The 21,936-nt window shown below is 43.0% G+C and overlaps 1 protein-coding gene across 1 annotated transcript; it reads left to right on the forward strand.

Moving 5' to 3' along the window:
* The first annotated feature begins 18,701 nt into the window (after positions 1–18,701).
* On the forward strand, positions 18,702–21,707 carry LOC112300008 (protein FAM193A-like). Its single transcript, XM_045191212.2, has one exon. It carries the CDS (start codon positions 18,702–18,704, stop codon positions 21,705–21,707), a length of 3,006 nt encoding a protein of 1,001 aa, XP_045047147.2.
* The last annotated feature ends 229 nt before the right edge of the window (positions 21,708–21,936 follow it).

Below are 21,936 nucleotides of genomic sequence, written 5' to 3' on the forward strand. Positions count from 1 at the left end.
AAAAGCACCTTCAGGGTGGTAGAATTTTGGTCCCTTCAGTGGAAAGTTAGGCAAAGTTAATTAAAGAAGTCACATATATAACTCTCAAGTATCTAAAGTGTTTTGTTTTAATATTTAATTTTTTATACATCTGGTACAAATAACATTTTCAACTCGCAATTTTCCAAGTCCATAGTTCCTCACCTCCTGCTACCCCCAGCTTCAGCCCCAGCTAGAAGATGGATGTGCAGGAATAGGCACAGCCACTCGAGAGAACAGTATGAACGTTCCTCAAAACATAGAACTACCATAGGATCCGGCAATTCCATTTCTGAGTATATAACCAAAGGCATTGAAATCAGAATCCCCTAGAGATAACTGCAGTCCCAAGAGATGTGATTACTTAGAATTTGTTGACTTGTTAAAGTCAAATCAAAGCAGATAGAAATTCGCACTAATTCTGCAAATGCTGTCATCATCTGTTACTGCCCCAAGGTCTCCTTTAGCTCTAAGCTCTCGCTTGCCAGATAACACTTCTTTGTGTGTCCAAAACTGTACCTTCCTTTTGTCTACCTGGAAGCTTTTTGAGGGTAGAGTCATCTGCTATCAACTCTGCCATTAAAGTGCTTTATTACCTTGAAAGTCTCTCTCTTTTTTTTTTTTTTTCTGGCTTGGTCTGGATTTCCTGAGCTGTAAAAAAAAGGTGGCGGTGGAGGGTGGAGATGATGGATAAGGTGATATTCTTAACCTTTTCTTAAAAATGTGACTCAATTGTATTTTCTCCCCAGAGTTAGGAGGATGGTGTTACTTCTAAAAGAGCAAATTTTTAAAAGGGAGCAATGATGCTTTTATAAAATATAGAGAAAGGAAAACCAAAGAAAGTAGTTAATGTAACAGGATGCAGCCAAGAGTGGGGCCCCAAATAGGGATTTGTAATGGGGTCCAGAACTCAGGGTGTCTAGGAAATATTAGAAAAAAATATATAGGATGTCCTCACCCTCACAAGCCTGAGCTGGGGGAAGGCACACTTGGAGCAGGGCCATTCAGAGCTGTTTTGTATAGCAACGGCTTTGCAGCTTGCCCCTGGCATGGTCACTTAACATATCTATAACCTTTAACTGGCTTCATAGATGTGTTAAATAGCTGTGGCCATGCTTTGAGTCAGGGGGATGGGAGTGACTTCCACCCAGGATGTAACTGGGAGGCAACTCCCCTTGGTTACAGTGTGAGCTTGGAGATGATTGGCTCCACACCACAGGGCCACACCTGCCCAGACTTACTATGGCAGCCCAGTAAAGCTGGAAGAATACGGGGATGCTGGCAGGTGTAACTGATTGTAAGAGGAGTTGGAAATGGGGCTGCGGAGGAAGATGGGCCCTGGGATTTAAACCCAGGTGCAGCAGCCATACTAGGAGAGGACCACTTGGCTTTGGCGGAGTAGGGGGGGACCACGTGGCTTTGGGGTGCTCCCTTTTGCCACGCAGCTTAGGTAGCAGGAGAGACTTTGCCAGGAAGAAAAGGGGAGAAAGGACTCTTGCTGGTGGACCATGAGAAGGTGCCACATGTCTTTGGATTAGCTGGAGATCATGGTGGCGACACAGCTGATGGTGCCGGGAGCCTGAATCACGGACTTCTACTTCTTTTCCTGAGATACGGTACCCTGGACTGGGCAGAAGGAGAAGGAAGGACTGTGTGCATTTGTGGGTATTCTGAAGGACTTTAGTCTGTATTATTTCAAATAAATAATAATTCCTTTCCTTTTCACCAATCTCTGGCATTGAGAGACATCTTTCCTCTGGCAGTGGGCAAAGTGAACCTAGTAGGTGGGGGGGAACCCCCAGAGGAAAAGCGGGGATCCTTTTGGTAATAGTATATCGTTCACACCCCCACCCAAGGTCTGTTCTGTAACATTAAGAGCTAAATACCTTGAGTTAAGAAGCTGTAGATGAGGCCTGATTATAGGCTCAGAAGAAAATTAGGTGCTGTAGGATCGTATGTACTTCTCAGGAAGCCGCAGGAACCATTAAGCATATATCAAATGCCAGGTAACAACTGTTATTAATGAGGCTTTAGCTGTGGGTTTTCATATTTCTTTATAAAGGAAAGGTTACAGCTTAATAAAATACCATGTCTATGGAATTATCTAGTGGAAGATATCAGCTCTAATATTATGAAAGTATATACAAATGCCTCCCAATATTATGGTATCAGGAGAGCAAGAACCACCTCCAGAGGTTTCAACTGCTCTGTGACTATACCTGCTCCTTCTTCTATATTATCTGTATGGAGAGACCATGCAGAGCGCTATGTAGAGGAATCAAGCATCAGGTTGCCCAAAGGTCTTTTACTAGAGTGGCTCAAATATTTTTAAAAATGGGGGTTAAGTATCAACTGTACCAATTACCAGCTATATAAATTTGAACAAGAAAATCTACCTCACTGAGCTTTACTTATCTTTATTTGTATAATAAGCATAACATTATCCTACCACACTAGTGAAATTTTATATATACGAGGTCCGTCTGGAAAAAGTTCAGCCATTGTTAATATAATGAAAATGGTTTGTGCAACATCAGTGTAACCTGGCAGCCAAGGAGAGGGGACTGGAATGCACATGTGTGAACATTAGCAACTTCACTGTACTAGTCAGTGGGGGCAGTAAACACCACTGAGTGAGGATGTGTACTGTGTGGCCATCACATTCAAAATGACTTAAGTACAGCAATGAATCTGCAACAAATGTTGCGTGAAGCTTGAACATTCCTCCATGGAAACTATTCGTATGATTCTGAAGGTCACAGCTATGGGCAACTGGTGATTGGCAGCTTCCTCACGACAACGTGCCCACTCATGCACCAGGTCTCATTCAGAGTTTTTTGGCAAAACATCAAATCACCCAAGTAACTCAGCCCCCCCTACAGCCCAGATTTGGCACCCTGCGACTTCTGGCTTTTCTCAAAACTGAAAGAGAAGAGATGTCAGACAATTGATGAGATTCAGGAAAATACAATGGGGCAGCTGATGGCCATTGGGAGGTCCCAAGGTGCCTACTTTGAAGGGGACTGAGGTGTCACTGTCCTATGTACCTTGTACCTTGTATCTTTTTCAGTAAATGTCTCTACTTTTCATATCACGTGGCTGGATACCTTCTGGACAGGCCTTGTATACTTTAGGGGTTCAGAACCAGTTGCCTTAACATGTGCCACTCTGGCACACAGATTATTTTGAGCTGCAAACAGGGCCTCAGGAAGGACCTTTCACCTCCCCCTTCATTGCCTGAAGGAATTTAGACAGAGGACTTGCTCCAGGGAGGGAGCCATCATCATAGATGACTATTTTATTATGAACCACCTGTGATAGGCAGGGAGGAACCTAGTGAGGCCTATTAGACCTAATGGAAATCCTCTCTGTGTCCTCTTGTTTCAAGATGGCCCAATATACATGTATTTACTAAACGTTGATTGATTTCATCTCCCTGCAAATTGCCTTCCCTCCCCTTCCTAATGTCCGAATGACAAATATGCCTTATTTTGCCTTACTCTCTTGGGATTTTTCATGTTTTATGTGAATTCCTTCTGCGTGGGTATTAAAACTTGATTTTTCTCCTCTTAATCTGCTATATGTCATTTGACATACATGACCAGCCAGAAGAATTAAGAGGGAAAAGGGAAGGTTTCCCCATCCTCCTAACGTTATTTCAGGTTGATTACTTTAAGAAACAGCAGATACTGGAAGAGCTCTGAAAACAGTAGAAGTTACCCTTTTGTGAGAAATATTTACATTTATAAGGGAAATCTCCATTTGTAAAGATGTCTCCTTTGGGGAACAGGAGGGTGACTAAATCTCGAGAAACACTTACCAATACAGAAGGCAAGGACTTACATGTGCATAACAACCATCCCCAACTGCGCTTGGCTGGTAACCCGCTAAAGCTGACTTCCCCACCCCATTGTCTTTTGTGTTTAGCTGAAGACGGTAATTTAAGGTGGTGGCATTGGCCATTTAGGGGAGTTACTCAGTTTTCCTGGGTCTCTTGTGTATACAGGAGGTACCCATATCATTAAATTTTTTTGTGTGTTTCTTCTGTTAATTTTTTATTACAGAAAGAATCTCAGCCAAAAACGTTTTTTCTCCCCTACACACACACACACACACACACACACACACTCTCTCTCTCTCTCTCTCTCTCTCTCTCTCTCTCTCTCTCTCTCTCTCTCTCTCTCTCTCTCTCTCTCTCTCTCCTCCTGTCACGATGGATGTAGCCAATAAGGTGTCCTGATCCATACAGCCGTATCGCCCCATTCCACCTTGGATTTCTTTGAATCTGCGAGATCTCTACTTTTCTACCACAATGATAGGTCAGGGTGAAAGGAATGTAGAATGGACAGTGGAGAAGGGAGGGAGAAGATGCATACCAGTTGCAGCCCCAAGATTAAGTACACTAACAGTGATTGCAGCCTGTTACCAAACTCTTGCTTCTCAGTTTCCCCTTGGGGAGACGGAAGTGCATAGACCACGGGGAATGTTCCTGTCAACGTAAGAAAGGTCCAAACCTGTATAGAATTTTTATGAGTTTATTTAAGTCAAACTGATGACAATTACTGGGATGCAAAATCTCAATGGACTGAGAAAATGAAACCAGAAAAGCCTGTCACCTGGCAGACCCAATAAGCAGAGACAGGAATTGAATCTTTATAGGCGCTTTATTCAGATAGCCAGTGATCTGAGAAGATGGTGGGTTTGTACCCTAACAGACCGTCTTAAATTCCATTTTAAACCAAACCTTTTTATAAGGAGAAGGAAAATGTGGATAAAGGGTTTGGAATTCAGGAAAGAGGTTAATTAGATAAAAACTGCAGTCCAGCAATTTCCCTAAACATCCTTTCATCCGCTGGCCAGTGATTTTCTTTATCTGTGTCCTGTGTCCTGGGCAGTGGACTGTCTCTCCCTGGAACACAATGGCTGGGATACCACCTCCATTGCTTACGGTCTCTTCTGGAGCACAAAGGTCAATCACTTGTGGTCTCCTGAAGTTAGGGTGGGCCGCACCTCCAGTTCCTGAAACAATAGCTTTTTACATGCATTAACTACTAGGCTTCTTAACTATTACCTTAAACTAAAATTTTCCAGTTGAATACCCCATCAAAAACGCTCTGGAGAACGGCAGTTTTGCAGTTTTTTCTATGTATTACAATCAAAGGAGGAGCTGTAAGGAGGGTTACATGAAATCCGTTGGTGGTACAGTAGGGAGGCCAGAGAAAGCAAAGCGGGGATATCTCTGGGATGGGATAAAGAGTAAAATAAAAAGATAAATTCTTGTTTTACATCGGTAGGTATAGGATAGTTAACGATTAACATTTACAGCACATAGGGATGGTATTTGGGCAGCAAGACGACAATGAGGAGTACGTGGTCTTGTGTTCCGGTGGGATACTGTGCCCTGACGGGTCTGGAAGAGAACATTAGTATGACATTCCAAAAGTACCTTATCACAGATGCAAAAAGACAATAGACAGGCTCGGCTAAGGTAAAGATTGACCTTTGTTAAGGCAGAAACCGGACTACAACATGACTGCCTGCTAGGAACGATAGGGCACTCGAGAGTTGGAAAATTTTAGTTTAAATAGTTAAAGCCTAGTAGGTAATGCATATGTTAAAGCTATTGTTTCAGGAACTGCAGATAAGGCCCACTATTCCTGGGAGAGACAGCCAACCTCCTGGGGGCACCGCTGAAGACCACCGCCTGGGGAACAAGTGGAGGCATTCGGGCCATTGTGTTCCAGGGAGAGACAGAGGACCACCCACCCCTGGGAACAGCTAACTGCCGACGGTGAGAATACTGCAGTTTTTAAATCTAATTTTCCCTGAATTTCAAAACCCCTCCCTACACTTTGTTCTGTGTTATAAAAAGGCTGGCTTGGAAGGAAATGTAAGACAGTCCGTTAGGTTATGAACCCGCCAGTCTTCTTAAATCACTGGCCATCTGAATAACACGCCCATAAAGATTCAATCCCTGTCTCTGCTTTTGGGTTCAACATGAGACAGGCAGCCCGAACGCTGGTCTTTTCCAGTTTCAGGACTAGTTAGGAAGTTTTAATTTCAGACCATCCTATGTGGTTACCTTAGGTGTCGGAGTTTGTAAGACCATCACGCGGGCCTCCCCTGAGCTTGTCGGGTTTAGTGTGTGGTCCCTTTTTTGTCCCTACTCTCCAAACCTGCTTAGAGTAATGGATGTGTTTGGTGCAAGGGGTGAACCACGGGGGTCATAAAAAAGTGCTCTCATGTTTCAGGGAGCATGATAGAGCAATGGCTCCAGCCACTGCCCTTCTGGATCCACCACTACTGCCAAGGTCTTACTGCCCATGGGCTTCACCCAGCCAAGGACTGAGCGTGGTAGAGGTACTAAGGCAGGCCCATTGTGAAGTGACATGGAGCTCCTACAATAGGAGACTTTGGATTGAGGTCTCCCCATTGACCTGGCCCAATCACCCTTGGACTTGCCCTGTAATCTAAGTCTCTTTCAACCCTTTTGCCCCTCCTTCAAGCCTCCTTCCTTCCCTCTCTCCTTCCAGAGATCTTGAGACCTGAATCACAATTTGAAGGCTCTCCTTGCCTCCTGCCCCCTCCCCCAAATAATCCTTTTGCAGACCTAACCCTGTTTTTAGGAGTTGGTTCTCAACACACCTGAGCCATTACAACAGGGACGTTTGTAAATATACATGTATATTTACATGAACATGAACGATCTCAAGGACAGCTTTTAAAACAATGGGGTTTGAAGTATGAGGACAAAGACTCTACCCTCCCATATTTTGGAGGGGCAGTTTTGGAATCGATCCTGTAGTGGTGCTCCACGTGTGGTCCGCAGACACCTCCAGTTCCCTATGAAACTTCCAGGGGGTTTGTGAGATAAAAACTGCCCCCCCCCCACTGTGTTGATGTTTATACAAGGTGGTGAAAACTCAACGGTGGGTAAACTGCTGGTGCCTCAGCACAAATCAAGAAGAAACTAGTTTCATTTGAGAAAATTCGTTATTAAACAGCAAAAGAGTATTCATTTAATTAATTCTCCACCGTTGAATACGTGTGTTTTTAATGTGCTAGGTGACAAAATAGGAAGTGCCCGTGAAGCACTTGTGGAAGCACATGTGAAGTCAGACCGCTCTCCTGGGGAAAACATTTGTGTACTTGTTGGAGTAACAGATCAGGACTGGCTGCTGTACTTCACGGGGCACCTTTCTTTTACCTGAAGGAATAAAAGAAAGAAAAAAAAACCAAACCTGTGGATATTCAGGTTTGATTATTTGCAGACATTTCCTCAAAAACAAATGAAATGAGACCGCTCCTTCAAGAAACAGAAATGACAACAGGTGCTGCCAATAATAATATTTGAGAATTCAAATGAAAATTAGACTTTCGGAAATTTTATATTCACCAGCGTGAGTTTTATAACTTCCCAAAGCTTAAAGCCTTTTCTGATGAGATGGGTGATGATATTAAAAAACCCTGAAATAGTGTTTTTCATGTGGCCATGCAGACATTACAAAGCCATCCATGCAAAAATCCACTCAACATGCCAAATGTTCATTATATGGTTTTAGATTTTACATTGAAATTATTTTTTTCACATTGCTATTATCTTTAAGAAATTATTACTTGTTGAATTTAGTTATAATATCACAAATACACAGCCCTGACTGGTATGGCTCAATGGGTTGGGCGTCATCCCTCAAACTGAAAGGTCACTGATTCAATTCCTGGTCAGGGCACAGGTCTGGGTTGTGGGCCAGGTTCCCAGTTGCAGGCGTGGGAGAGGCAACCAATTGATGTGTCTCACACGCATCGATGTTTCTCTCCCTCTTTCACCCTCTTTTCCCCTCTCTAAAAATAAATAAAATCTTTTTTAAAAAATATCCAAAATTATTTAGAAAGGCAATTAAAACACTGCTTCCTTTTCCAGCTAGATATTTGTGTGTGGCTGAATTTCTTCACATGCTTCAACCAAAACGGCCTATTGTTATAGATTCGATGCCAAAGCAGTGTTGAGAATCCACTGTGTCTATTGTGTTAGACAGGAAATAGGTTTGGAGAAATGTAAATAAAATGATGACTTTTAGTGCTACATTATATTTCATTTTGAAAAAAACAGTTTTTTAACATAAAATGAATTACTGTTAACACGTATTATTATTGTTACCTTTCAGTGAATTGATTGAATAATCACATTAAAATTTTTTCAGTTTTATTTCTAATGTGGTAGATAACAAATTGATATAAACTCTTTAAACAAAACTCTTTGGACCCTTTAGGGTCTTTAAGAATTATTAAAAGTGCAAAGGGGTCCTAAGGCCAAAACATCAAACTGCTGGCCTAGCATATTGCTTTTAATGGTTGCATATATTACCAACATGAGGGTACTACTGCTGTTTAACCATTTTCTCATTTGGGCACATTTACGGTATTTCTCACCTTTTGCACAATTGCAAACATTGTTTTTGTTGCTATTGGTGCCTCCTGAGTAGATCATACTCTGATATGACTTTGTGCATTTTATCCCCCATCTAGTAACCATGTCGCTTCTAAGTGTTTTCTATTACAAGCTCTGCTCACCCTATAACACTCATTTCCAGAGGGCCTCGTGGAGGGACATAACCCACAAAAACAAAACCTTTTGGATGCTCTCAAATTTTTAAGTGGAGAGGAGACCCTGAGGCCTATTATTTTGGGAACTGCGTTGCTACATGATACTTCATAATGCCCCCTGTTAGTCTATTTTATTTTCCTGTCTCATTGTTCCCACTCACCACTGCACTCCTGCTTCCTGGAATAACTGCCCAAATTCTTATGTCATGACTCTTTTAGTGGAAATCCAGATTAAAGATCGTACTTGACCCATAGCAGGTACTTTAAAAGATACATTATTATCATTGTTACTTCCTAGCTTTAAGATCAAGGTAAGTTATATAAAGTTAGTTTTAAGGGGTCTGCCACATCACCAGTAATTCACCTAAATTGTGAACAAGATTTAATTGCTAAAATAGTCACTCTAAAGTACTTCTGTGTGTTAATAGCTGCGAGGGCGGTCTTTCCCTCCCCTCGACCCCTGCGTTTCAAAAGGACTCAGACCTCTGATCCAAGAACCACATTGGCCAGTACAACCAAGGGCATATTGTCATTACTGCCTCAGACATGTTATTGTTGGGATGCTGGAGTGGAGAGGGTGAGACTCCTATGACCTACAAAGATTCATTATGCAACTGGTTTTGTATCTGGCTGTTCATTAATGTCGGTTTAACACAAATTGATCTAACTTATTTTATTTTAAAATAGTGACCTCTTACGCTGAGCAAGATAATGGGGTAGAGGATGGATAGCCCTTCTCTACCTCTAACTTCGGAAAGCTAAGGTATCTACCAAGAAAATACAATAATTGCTGACCAGCCAAATTGTTATAGGTCAGTAGATAGTGAGACAAGATAGTAAGCGGCTTGGAAAATTCCTTGGCAGGTGGAAGAAACTGAGACAGCCCTGACTAGTGTGGCTCCAGGGGTTGAACACCAGCCTGCAAACAGAAAGGTTGCTTGTTCCATTCCCAGTCAGGGCAAATGGCTGGGTTGTGGGCCAGGTCCCCAGTAGGAGGCACATGGGAGATGGCTAATCAATGTTTCTCTCTCTCGCATCCATGTTTCTCTCCTCTTTCTCCCTCCCGTCCTCTCTCTCTTAAAAAAAAAAGATTCAAGAGACTAAATGCATAAACAAAAGTCAGATTTTGTTTTATCTACAGAGGAAAATGAAACATATATAGCTAGTTGCTTGAAAACTATACAGAACACATGAGAACTTCTCATTTATTTCTAGTGATAGCAGTTACTAAGCCTGAAAAATATCTATTCTTTTTCTTTTTAAACAGCTTTATTGAGATATACTTAATATACCACACAATTCACTCATTGAAAGCGCATCATCAGTGTTGGGGTTTTGTTGTTGTCACGGTCCTGGACGGGCTCTGGAGTGTTGCCGGTTTGATTCCCAGTCAGGGCACATGCTTGGGTTTCAGGCCAGGTCCCCAGTGGGGCGTGTGTGTGAGAGGCAACCACACATTGATGTCTCTCTTCCCTCTTTCCCCTTCCCTTCCCCTCTCTCTAAAAACAAAAACAAACAAACAAAAAAACCCTTGTTTTGTCGGGGGCAATGCTCAGTGTTGGGAATACAAAGAAATTTTATTTGTTCTTGAGAAGCAATTTAATTGGCAGGTTAACAGAAGTCAAATGCTAATATGCAGATTTCAAGTAGTGAGGGGTACCGACAGAGAGTATCACAAAATTTTACAGCATGCATATCTCAAGGAGCCGGGTTTTGGGGGAATCCTCACTGAGGGGTCATGGTAAGCCTTGAACACTTAAATGGCTTTATATAGGAGTAGAATTGAAGAAACTGCAGTTTATTGGAGTCAGTGATATTTGTAAGAGAACAGTTAGAGATGGACTTAGGAGGAATCAGCTGGTTCAGAAAGCCACGCTCGGGAGTTTAGATTACATTCTTTGGAAAAATGAAGTTAATACTAAGGGGAATAAGCTATAACACCGATACACAAATTGCAACTTGACAATGAACACAGGAGGGAATATTTAAGCTGGGATAGAAAGGAAGGAAGGAATTTAATGAGGTTTACCTCACTTGGCAAAAAAGGTAATCTACTACTTCAACCAAAAGAAATGTGTATAAAGGCACAAAATGGTGACAATTCATTACCTATGTGGGAAGTGGACAGCATTCCCTGATAGCTGGATAAAGGAGAGCATCACTATAGCGACAGAAAAAAATTAAAAGGGTCGGTGGGGATCAACTTAGGAGAGCTCACAGAAGAGCAGGCTAAGGGATTTAGATGTATCTTTGTGAGCAAAGGAAGCTTTAAAGATTCTTTAAGAAGAAAGTCACATGATCTGAATTTCTCTGTAGGAAACTCAAAATCCAAACAATTCCAACTACAATCTGAAGAACAGTTTGGAAGATAGTACGGGTTGAAGGGACACTGAGAATCTTCCCTGTTTATGCCTGAGCCATGACCTTTACTGTAAAGAGTGAAATATAGGTGTGCTCTCTTCCAGGGAGAACTGGCCCTTCTCCCAGAGGGACCCTTGGTGCATAGCCACTTTTGTCTAAAACATATTTAAGCATAGCCCCCAAAGTGGGACTTTGGAATCTCACCTGAGAGAAGGACGTTTCACTAGGAACTTTCCCAGTTGGACCCTGTATGCTGTCTCTGGGATTCCCCAGCATCTATTTTCGGGTGTTGGTGAACTCCCGTCTGGTGATGAATGCTCTTGATTCTTGCTTTTGCTTTGCTCTCACTTAATAAAGTGCTCAGTTATTCACCTTTGACTTGAGGTTTTTATTGTCTGTGAATCCGAACCTCCAAATGAAGTGGCCACGTGTGAAAGGCCCATAATGGCACAGATAACAATAAGAATAATAACAATTCTTTTGTATTGCCCAGGTGAAAAATGATGACAGAATGGATAGAAGGAATGGGGTAAGAAAGGAGTAAATACCAAAGTAAAAGTAAAGTTGAAAACAACGAAATTTAAAATATATGAGGAAAAGTCAACACTAAAAATAAAACAATAGAAAAAATAATGGAACAGTACTAATAGTAGTACATATAACTTACTGACACTGTATACCAGAAACTATACTAACATTACATATATTATTTAATCCTTACAACTACTCTCGGACATAAGTCATTCCCATGTTTATTGATGAGGAAATTGAGACACAGAGAAGTTAAGAGATTTGCTTACACACACACAGCTAGTATTTTTTTTAAATCTCAAATATTATGGTATTTCTTGGTTATTCTTCAGTCTTATTTGTGCTCAGTGAACACTCAACATAAATTTGGGTGTTCTTTCTGCTTTAAACTTTCCACATGCATACAAAATTATTACTGCTATTTGTCTACTCTTGAAAGCTCTTTAGGGAAGGAATTTTATCTTTTTATCTTATATTAAGATAACTGATGTGTTTCTCAGGTCATGGTGGAAACGCAATAATTTAAAAAACATTTTTTGCCCTGGCTCAGTGGATTGATCACTGACCTGTGAACCAGAGTTGCCAGTTCGATTCCCAGTCAGGGCACATGCCTGGGTTACAGGCCAGGCCCCTGATGGCGGATGCTCGAGAAGCAAGCACACATTGATGTTTCTCTCCCTGTCTAAATATAAATAAATTAAATCTTTAAAAAAATTAAAATATTTTTAATTTTAAAATACACAAAACATAAAATTTATCACCTAAACCATTTTTAAGAGATTTCATTTATTAATTATAAGAGAGAAGGGAAGGGAGAGACAAAGACAGGGAGAGAAACATTAATGTGAGAGAGAAATATCGATTGGTTGCCTCCTGCACATGTCCCAATTGGGGACCAAAACTGCAACCCAGGCATGTGCCTGACCTGGAATAGAACCGGTGGCCTTTTGCCCCACAGAATGACGCTCAACCACTTGAGCCACACAGGTCAGGGCACCTTAACTATTTTTAGTGTACATTTCAGTAGTGTTAACTATATCCATGTTATAGTGCAACGGATGTCCAGAACTCTTCATTTTACAAAACTAAAACTCAATACTCATTAAACAATTCCCTATGTACTCTTCCCTCAATCCCTTACAATGACCATTCTACTTCTTACATCGATGAATTTATCTAAGTAGAATCATAAGAGCATTTCTTTTTAGGACTGGCTTCTTTTGATTAGCTTAATGTCCTCAAGGTTCACCCATGTTATAACATTTGTCAGAATGTCTTTGTTTCAAAGAATATTTAATGAGATCTGCCCTTTTAACAAATTTCAGTATACAATGTTGTTAACATTAGGTGATGCTGTACAGCAGATGTCTAGAATTTATTCATCTTGCATAACTGAACTTTAATAGCAACACTCCATTCTTCACCTAGGTCCCATCCCCTGGCAAAAACTATTTTATTCTCTGCTTCTACAGGTTTGACTACTTCACATACCTTCCTTTTTAAAATTAAAAAAAATTTTCAATTAAAGTTGGGATATGTTAGTTTCAGATATACAACATAGTGATTAGACATTTATATAACTTACAAAGTGATCACCTGCTAAGTCTAGTACTCATGCACATGGTTATTACAATATTTCACTATAACCCCTATGCTTTACATTATATCCTCATAACTGTTTTTATATCTTATATTTCATACATTTTAATCCCATCCCTTTTAACATATCCCTAATCACCTCCCATCTGGCAACCATCAGTATTTTCTTGGTACCTATGAATTGGTTTGTTTTCCTTGTTTACTTATTTTTAGATCCTACTTGTAAGTGAAATCATATTGTATTTATCTCTCCCTGACATTTCATTTAGCATAATACCCTCTACGACCACCTGTTATAAATGGCAAGAGTTCATTTTTTATGAGTGACTAATATTCCATTATAAATACCTACCATGTCTTTATCCATTAATTTATATATGAACACTTATGTTGCTTCTGTAAGTCTTTTTAAATTATTGTTTTGGATTTCTTTGGATATATAACCAGAAGTAGAATTGGTGGGTCATACAGTTCTATTTTTAATTTTTTGAAGGAATTCTATAGTTTCCCATAGTGGCTACACCAATTTATAATCCCAACACTGCAAAGTGTCATTTGCTGATTTTTTGATGATAGCCATTCTGTCAGGTATAAGGTGACATCTCATTGTGCTTTTATTTTGCATTTCTTTCATGATTAGTGATGCTGAGCATCTTTTCATATGTCTATTGGTTATCTGTATGTCTTCTTTAAAGAAATGTCTATTCAGGTCCTATACTCATTTTTAAATCAGATTTTTTTTTATGTGTGCATTAAGCTGTATGAATTTCTTACATATTTTGGATATTAAGCCTTTATCACATGTATCATTGGCAAATATCTTCTTCCATTCAGTAAGCTGTCTTTATTTAAATTGAATTTATTGGGGTGACATTGGTTAATAAAACTATACAGGATTCAGGTGTGTAACTTTATATTAAAGATTTCATCTATTTATTTTTAGAACAGAAGGGAAGCAGAAAGAGGAGAGAAATATCAATGTGCAAGAGATATATCAAATAGTTGGCTCTCGCATGCCCCCAGCTGGGGACCTGGCCCACAACCCAGGCATGTGCCCTGATTGGGATTTGAACCAGAGACATTTCAGTTCGTAGGCTAGGGCTCAACCCACTGAGCCACACCAGTCAGGTCAGATGTGCAATTTTAAAATGTATCATCTCTATATTATATTGTGTGACCACCACACCAAGTCAATTCTCCTTTTGTCACCATTTATTCCTGCTATACCGTCTTCTACCTCACCCCAACCCCATTCTTGTCTGGTAATCATCATGCTGTTGTCTGTGTCTATGAGTGTGTTTTTGCTGAATCTATTTACATTTTCCACTCAGCCCTGGAAACTCCCCTACCCCTGAAAATTGTCAGTCTGTTCTCTGAGTCCATTAATATTGTTCGTTTATTTTGTTCATTTGATTCTACATGAGAGAAATCATGTTGTCTTTCTCTGACTGGCTTATTTCATTTGGCATAATGTTCTCCGGTTCTATCCATGCTGTCATAAAAGATTTCCTTCTTTTTTATGACTGAGTAGTATTTGTGTAAATGTACCACCTCTTTTTTATCTACTCATCCACTGATAGGCACTTGGACTGCTTCCAAATCTTGTTTTTTGGAATAACGCTGCAATGAACATAGGGGCCCATATATTCTTTGGAATTGCCATTTCAGGTTTTTCTGGGTATATTACCAGAAGTGGAACTTCTGGGTCATAGGAAGTTCCATTTTTAATTTTTTAAGGAAACTCCATACTATCCCCAGTGGCTACACCAGTCTGCCATTACCAACAACAGAGCACAAAGGTTCCCTTTTCCCCACATCCTTGACAACACTTGTTTATTTATTGAAGACAGCCATTCTGACAAGTGAGGTGGTAATTCATTGTGGTTTCAATTTGCATTTCTCTGATGATTAGTGGCATTGAGGATCTTTCCACATGTCAATTAGCTAGCCATCGGTATGTCCCCTTTGGAGAAGTTTCTATTCAGGTTCTTTGCCCATTTTTAAATAGGATTGTGTTTTTGTGTGTGTGGAGTTTTATAAGTTCTTTATAAATTATGGATATTAATCCCTTACCAGATGCATCATTGGCAAATGTTTTCCCATTCAGTGGGCTGTCTTTTCATTTTGTTGTAGGTTAACTTTACTATGCAAAAACGCTTAGTTTCATGTAGTCCCATTTTATTTTTCTTGTTACACACTTGTCTTTTAGTTTTATTGGATTCTTTTATCTTTTTTTATTAAAATATTTGAGAGGAGGGGGAGAGAGAGCAAGAGAATGAAGATAGAGTTCCATTTCTTGTTCCACTTATTTATGCATTCATTGTTTATTCGTTATACGTGCCCTTACTAGGGACCTAACAAGCTGTGTTGGTGTATCAGGACAACGCTCTGAGGTACCCGGCCAGAGTTTGTTGATGGTTTTTTTCCTGGACAAAAACTCTTTAGTTTGATATAGTCCCACTGTTTATTTTTTCTTTTTGTTTCCCTTGCCCAAGTAGAGAGATCCAAAAACCAAAGTATAAGCAAGAGCAATGTCAAAGATTTTACTGTTTTCTTCTAGATTTAGTTTTCATGTTTTACATTTAAATATTTAGTATATGGTGAGTTTATTTTGTATATACAGTAAAAGTGATCCAGTTTCAGTTTTTCCAGGTGTCTGTCCAGTTTTCCCAACACCGATTATTGAATTAGTGCATTGCTTATTCTTGCCTCCTTTGTCACAGATTAACTAACCAGGTAGACACGGATTTATTTCTGGATTCTCTATTCTGTTCCATTGATGTAAGTTCCTGTTTTTGTGCCATTCCTCTGGTGCTTTGATTACTACTCTTATAGTATAGTTTGGTATCAGCTAGTGTGATACCTCCAATATTTTCTTCTTTCTCAAAGATTGCTCTGCCTAGCCCTGACTGCTGTGGTTCATTGGATTGGGAATCCAACTGCAAACAGAATGATCACCAGTTTGATTCCCAGTCAGGGCACATGCCTGGGTTGCCAGCCAGGTCCCCAGTTGGGGGTGCACGAGAGGCAACCACACTTTGATGTTTCTCTCCCTCTTTCTCCCTCCCTTCCTCTAAAAATGAATAAAATCTTTAAAAAAATTTTAAAGAAGATTGCTTTGGCTATTTGGAATATTTTGTGGTCCTATATAATTTTTAAAATTCGTTTTCTGTGAAACATTAGGATTACTGTCAAAAATACCATTGGTATTTTCAAAGAGATTTCATTGGATCTGGAGATTGCTTTGGACAGTATGGACCATTTTAACAATGTTTATTCCTCCTATCCATGAGCACAGTATATCCTTCATTTTTTTTTATATCTTCAATTTCTGGTAGTTTTTCTGAGTAAAGGGCTTTTACCTTCTTGAATAAATTATTCCTAGATATTTTCTTTTTGATGCAATTTTAAGTGGGCTTATTTTCTTAGTTTCTTTCTTATTAGTTCATTATTGGTATATTAAAATGCAGCTGATGTCTAATTTTTTTAAGATTTTATTTAAAGAGAGGGGAGAAGTCAGGAAGAGGAAGGGAAACATCAATCTGTTGCCTCTCATACACACCCCAATTGGAGACCGAACCCTCAATCCATGAATGCACCCTGACCAGGAATTGAACCAGAGACCTTTCACTTTGCAGGACGATGCCCAACCAACTGAGCCACACCAGTCAGGGTACAAGTGATTTCTGAATTTTTATTTTGTATCCTGCTACTTTAATTTAGTTAATCTAATTGTTTTTCATTTCATCTGCAAATAATGAGAGTTTTACTTTCGTTCCAATTTGGATGCCTTTTATTTATTTTGTCTGAATGCTGTGGCTAGGACTTCCAATAGTATGTTGAATAAAAGCAGTGAAAGTGGACATCCTTGTTTCTGATCCTAATGAAAAAGCTCTCGTCTTGAGCAACCCTTCTCCATCAATGCCAGTCACCATGCCTTGCTCTGTCACTGATGCAGCATTTCATTTATGGAATTGTGTTTTTTCTTTTTGTATGAGACCATTACATTGGCAGAAGTCTTGTGATCGCAAGGGCAGTGAAAAACTGCACAGGGAGTTTAAAACAACTGCCTGTGGCCAATGCATCCTTGGACCGTTGGTCTTCCTCACCTACTAGTGGAAGTGACGGGGCTAGGGGTGTTTTTTGCCCTGTGGTGCCAGCATTTATGTTCTACTGCATATGGTCAACTTTTTAAGTCATCAAGTCACCCAGACAAATGAGACGAGACACCCAGTGTGGAGTAGATAGTCACTGCAGCATATCATTACTTCGAATGCTTTCCCAGGAAAAATGTGTCTCTGTCCTAGAACATGTGACACAGATGAGTTCTGCATGTCTTCTTATTCCCTGTTCATTGTGGCCCATGTGGAAGCTGGTGCCACTGGCACATCCCTGGTCCACTTTTTCGTGATAATGTCTTATAACAGCTTTCTTAAAGGATGCAAGCAAAATGCAGGCTTATCAGGACATCAAAACAAGAGAAAAACAGGAGTCACTAGATAGCCAGTCATGGTCAAAAGAATAACTCAGTTGTTTTTGGTTTTATTTTTCTTTTTTATCCTGACCAAGAGTATGCTCACTGATCCTCAGAGAAAGGGGAAGTGAGGGGAGAGAGAAAGAAACGGGGATGTGAGATTGAAACATCCACCACCTCTCACGCATGCCCCAAAAGGACAGAACCCACAACTCAGGTATGTGCCCCGACTGGGAATCAAACCCATGACCTTTGGTTTATGGGACGCCCTCCAACTGACGGAGCCACACCAGCCAGCGCAAACAACTCAGTTGTTAAATATGAATGTTTACCAGAGAGCTTCAACCAACAAATTTACAACTCTTACAAATCATCAGACAGTTGCCCTGCGGTACTGATGTGTATCCCACGAAACTAATACTGCAGAAGTACAAACACTTCACTGTCTGTCTCAGGCTGCTGGGATGTATTTCCAGGGAAAGGTTTCTAGGGAAACCTTCTCGTGGCTATAGATGAGTCACAGAGCGATAGGTTACAGCATAGGGAAAAATAGTAAATAATATCATAATTACTATGTATGGGGCCAGGCGGGTACTTTAAAGCATTACGGGGAACCACTCCGTAAAGTACATGATTTTGCAACCACTTTGCTATACATCTGAAACTAACGGCAAAGTACTGAATTAAATTCTAATTGAAAAATGCACCACGCCCCTCCCCCTCCTGGCACTTCCTTCCCCTTTAAGGCACCTCCTTTTCTCTCCAGGCTGCTCATTCCCCCACAGGGCAGCTCCTTCCCCATCCCGCGATGTAAACTGGGACCGTATCCCCCTTCCGTTCCGCCATTTTGGACTCTAAATCGCACCAGCCGCACCAGCCGGTGGACTTACCTCGCCGTTCCTCCAGCCCAGCCGTCTCCCAGCCACTTCTGCCAACCCGGTCCTCCCCACCTGTCCGGAGGTGACTCCGCAGAACTCTCGGTCAGGTCAGCCACCCCAGCCTTCCTGCCCTTCCGCCGCCGGCCGCCAGCCGTGCTCGGTGTGCGCTACTAGCCCGCTGTCCCTCAGCCGCTGCCGCCGCCACCTCGGCCACCGCGGCCAGTCACCGGACAGCCATGAGCCGGTCCCATGCCAAGGGAGGGGCCAAGCGCCGTAAGAACAAGCGGGGCGGTGGAGGCGGGGACCGCAGACGAAAGAGTAGAGAGAGAGAGAGCCGGGAGGCGGAGCCGTGCAGCTCCCAGGACGCCGCCATTATGGCGCCCGGCACTGCCGCCGCCGCCGCTGCCGCCACCGCCACCGCCGCTGCGGCAGCAAACAGGCCCTTTGTTGAGGATGTGTACGCGGGAGGCGCGGCCCCTTTCAACTTGGGGGAGACTCTAGAAACTCTGCGTTACCCCCCAGGCGTTTTCTGTGCTCGTTGTAAAATCGAGCAGAAGGACAGTGCAGTCGTACAGAGCGGGGTTCAGCCTGTGAGTGAACTGGCTCCCGAGGGCGACAGAGCGTCGCACCAAACCCACTGGGTGTGCCCAACCTGCCAGTGGACCTTGGACTATGAGATTTCCATTGGCCTTGACCAGGCAGCACAGGGCATACAGTTACTCAGCCAAGGTCATCTCGGCGGGCTCCTGGCAGAGGCAGAGGGGGGGATGCTGGCTGAGGGGGGCCAGCTGCCTCTCTCGGACACCGCAAGTGCCTCCCAGGCTAGCTTTGAGCCCCAGGAGACTTCGTCAGAGACGCATCTAGAGGCACGGCAGCTACAAATGTACTGGTCAGAAGTGCGCTTCATGGTCCGCTTCACGTATCACCAGGCAGGGACAGCGGTGGTGCCCAACATGGGCAGGGTAAAAGAGCGTGTGGATAAGCTGTGCAGTAAAGACCCCTCACAGCTGTATCAGCGGTTGGATCTTTTGGCACGAGATTTTGTGCTGGACATGAAGATCCGCCTCCTGCAGCCACTGTGGGCTCAGCCGGGACCGCCATGCTGCTTGCAGAGCCCCCTGCAGGCCCAGCAGTTCATCTCTCTCCTTATCAAGGAGTATGGCGCCCTCTGCCAGGCCGCGCGCACCATCAGCACATTCCTCGTCTCTCTAGAAAGGAAGCATTTGAGTCTCTTCCAGGTGACATGGGAACTGCATAATAAACACCTGTTTGAAAATCTGATTTTTTCGGATCATACTCTCCAGAGCAACTTGCCAGCACTGATGTCACAAATCAGGCTGGGAGCCACGACAAATGACACCCGCAGCCAGAGAACATACATCACCTTGCTGCAACACTACCAGGGCTTGGAGGAAGAGCTGCGCAGAGTGGCTAGAAGGTGGGTGCTGTGCCAGAGGAGGATCAGCACCTTCATCCTTGATAAGATGACACAGAAAACCAAGCTACAAAAAGCCTTGGGACGTTTTAACCAAACGCAGTTCCTTGAAGAGCACTTAACCAGTACAGAAGCAGACATATATAGCGGGAACTTGGCAGAAGCCTCGAGGCACGTGCCATCATCGGCATCCCTAGACATGCCTGACTGTCTCGGCCCAGAAAGGTGTACCATCTACAACTGCAACCACTCACAGTTTCTCACGCGTGGCCTCGTGGAGCCTCGCATACCCAGTACCACCCAGCCGCCCCTCCAAGTGCGTTCTATTCATGACCGTCACTCTGAGAGTCACCTGCCCAGTGTGACATTGGCAAGCTCAGGGTCAGATTCCAGCTCTCTAATTATAACCCAGCAGCAATCCAGACCCATCCGCCGAGATGAGGGCTCTACACCAAGTTTTTACAGTGACAGTGATGTGGTTTCACTGTCAGATAGATTTGCTGATATTTATCTGCTGAGTACTGACGATATCGAGGTGGTGACCTATGACGATGACAATAACGAAATTGCAACCAATGTGAGGTCTAATGCCCAGGGGAACCGCGAGGGCCCCCGCTATGATAGCTCACTTCTGGCCATTCCGCCCAGTTTCAGTCCTGACTCAGAAGAGCAACTCTCCAACCAAGGTGCCTATGGCTGGCAGCGGGACCCCAGGGAAAAGAGCAGAAACAACGACAGCAGCTCCGAGCACAGCTCCCGCGGCAGCTCCTGCTCCTGCACCTGCAACCTCCAGGAGGAGGGCAAGTACTGCGAATATTGCGGTAAATCCTCCAGGCACCACCGGCCTCCAGCCACAGCATCAGGTAGAAGTTATGAAGAAATGAGAGAAAAGCTTCGTTTACGGCTGGCCAAGAGAAAGGAAGAGCAACCTAAGAAAACAAGTCAGCTCCCAGAAAAGCAGGATGTGGTTGATCATCGCACTGTGGAGGACTTGCTGGAGTTCATAAATGGCCCAGAGATCAAGCCTGTGAGCAGCACCCGCAGAGCCAAGCGGGAAAGACAGAAGCAGAGAAAGCTGGAGGAGAAGGCACACATGCACAGTGGCTCCCTAGAGCAAACTGAAGAACTGGAAACTTTATCTCACTCCCCTTCCAGACGTGAAGACCACGGAGTGTCTGGGGCTCAGGGGGACTCCAAGCATCTCCTGCCAAAGCAACACAAGGACGGGACTGGCAAAAAGAAGCTGAAACATACAGGGAAGGCTGGCGGCGATCCAAGGAGGAGGTCTGCGGAGTCCCCCAGAGCCTCAGAGGGCCAGTCCAAGTCTCGGTCCCAGACTCAACAAAGTACTAAAGTGCTTCACCTTGTTTTGCTGGCAGAACAAAGGAAAATGGAGAGAAAAGCCAGGATTGAGAACAAGGGCAAGAAGCAGCTCAGCCAGGTCAAGGAGAGGAAGGCGACCCCAGGCCCTGGGGAGCCTGCTGGCCCTGGGGAGCCTGCCGGCCCTGGGGAGCCTGCCGGCCCTGGGGAGCCCGCCCGCCCCAGCAGGCTAGAGCAGGCAGACACTCCTCAGCCCGGTGCCAAGAGCAAAGAAAGCAGGAAAGGAGATGGAGACAACAACCCGCTCTATGATGTCTTTATGCCCAAAGATATCGACCTAGAGAGTGAGGATATGGATGAGACAGAGAGGGAAGTGGAGCATTTCAAAAGATTCTGCTTGGATTCCACCAGACAGGCCCGACCAAGACTGTCCATCGACTGGTCAGATTTCAGCTTGAAAAAACCACATTTCCCACCTCCTAAATGAAGACCACCCAGAAAGGGACACTCGGGACATTGGCCTGCCCCTGGAGCTGCCCAGCTTACCCAGAGCATTCTGGGTCAGCTGCCACACCTGGGACACCCAGACCAAGAATTTGCTGCCCGACCCTCATTGGTAATCTAGTTTGCAAGATTTTGACTGTAGTTCATTGCTGATTGGAACAGTAGCTCCCACCATTTATTCTACCACTGCGGCCTTGGAGGCCTGGGACATG

The sequence above is a fragment of the Desmodus rotundus genome, chromosome X (genome assembly GCF_022682495.2).
Source record: "Desmodus rotundus isolate HL8 chromosome X, HLdesRot8A.1, whole genome shotgun sequence".
NCBI lineage: Eukaryota > Metazoa > Chordata > Mammalia > Chiroptera > Phyllostomidae > Desmodus > Desmodus rotundus.

Excerpts from the sequence above, each read along its gene's own strand:
- LOC112300008 (XM_045191212.2), top strand. The coding sequence starts at position 18,702 with ATGAGCCGGTCCCATGCCAAGGGAGGGGCCAAGCGCCGTAAGAACAAG.